The sequence below is a fragment of the Cynoglossus semilaevis genome, chromosome Z (assembly GCF_000523025.1).
Source record: "Cynoglossus semilaevis isolate Cse_v1.0 chromosome Z, Cse_v1.0, whole genome shotgun sequence".
NCBI classification, from domain to species: domain Eukaryota; kingdom Metazoa; phylum Chordata; class Actinopteri; order Pleuronectiformes; family Cynoglossidae; genus Cynoglossus; species Cynoglossus semilaevis.
In genome coordinates this window covers 13,578,314-13,579,316 of record NC_024328.1, presented here as the reverse complement: position 1 = coordinate 13,579,316, position 1,003 = coordinate 13,578,314, and the positions used below count along the sequence as shown (strand labels likewise).

General features: G+C 51.0%; 1 protein-coding gene across 1 annotated transcript in view; it reads left to right on the top strand.

Moving 5' to 3' along the window:
- snapc4 (small nuclear RNA activating complex, polypeptide 4) overlaps positions 1 to 1,003 on the top strand; it is an 11,355-nt gene that overhangs the window by 5,054 nt on the left and 5,298 nt on the right. The window contains exon 19 of the mRNA XM_017042868.2: positions 6 to 999. Within this exon, the coding sequence (XP_016898357.2) occupies positions 6 to 999 (994 nt within the window). The remainder of the gene's footprint in view (positions 1 to 5; positions 1,000 to 1,003) is intronic.

Below are 1,003 nucleotides of genomic sequence, written 5' to 3'. Positions count from 1 at the left end.
TGTCGGGTGGTGCTGCCTTCTTCTGCTGACACTGGGACAAAAGTTCGCTCAACTATTGTGTGCAAGTTTGGATGCTCTGTGTTCATCGGTCCAAGTCCCAGAAAGCTACGCGGGGATGAGGTTGTCACTGAGAACACAATGTTGATGGTTTCATATAAACAACTGCAAGATTATCTGTACCACAAACTGACCAGGGTCAATAGACACAGGTCCACAAAAAAACCGGGCAGAGTGACGACCTCAAATGTGGGCCTTCACCTTCAGGCAGCGGTGGCGCCCTGGATCGGCAACTTGCTGATCCCGGAGTCAAACTTAGAGAAGGGTTTTGACAGACTGAGGGAGCTGGGAGGGAAATCACAGGTCTCCTCGACGTCCATCTTTGTGTTTATGTTGCTGGTCATGAAAGTGGACACCAGTGGGTGCAAGGCAGTAATACAGCAGAGGAGATTTGGGGTGGGCCCCTCTTCCAAGACTGTGGCAGGGATCCTAGAGCAGAGGAGAACTGCCAACAGGATGTTTGAACAGCAACAGAGGTCGTCCCTAAATGCGCTCCAGACTGTGAAACCAGTACAGACACTGCAGCACCAAATACTCCAGCCACTACAACAGTTTCCTGTCATTCTTCCTGCATCGAATGTGCTCCAGACGTGTCCTGGGAAACCTCCAGAGATGTCTCCCGTGTTTGTTTCTCAACCTTTTTTTATCACAAATCCTGTCCTCCAGCCCCCACAACGTGCGGCGTCTGTCAAGCAGAACATACCAACCTACTTCCTGAATGCATCTTCTGTACCTCCATCCAGACTTCTTTTACATGTACCACCTATTGCACAGACACTCATGCCCCCTAGTGTGACTCCCAGCAGCGTTTCAGTCCAACCGCAGTCCCTACCGATAAATCCGACCCTCAAACTAGTGCAGCCATCTGTTCCCAACCAGGCTGTGCTTCTGTGGTCCACACCCAGTCAACCTTCCCAAACCTCTGAAGTCTCCAACATGACTCCCC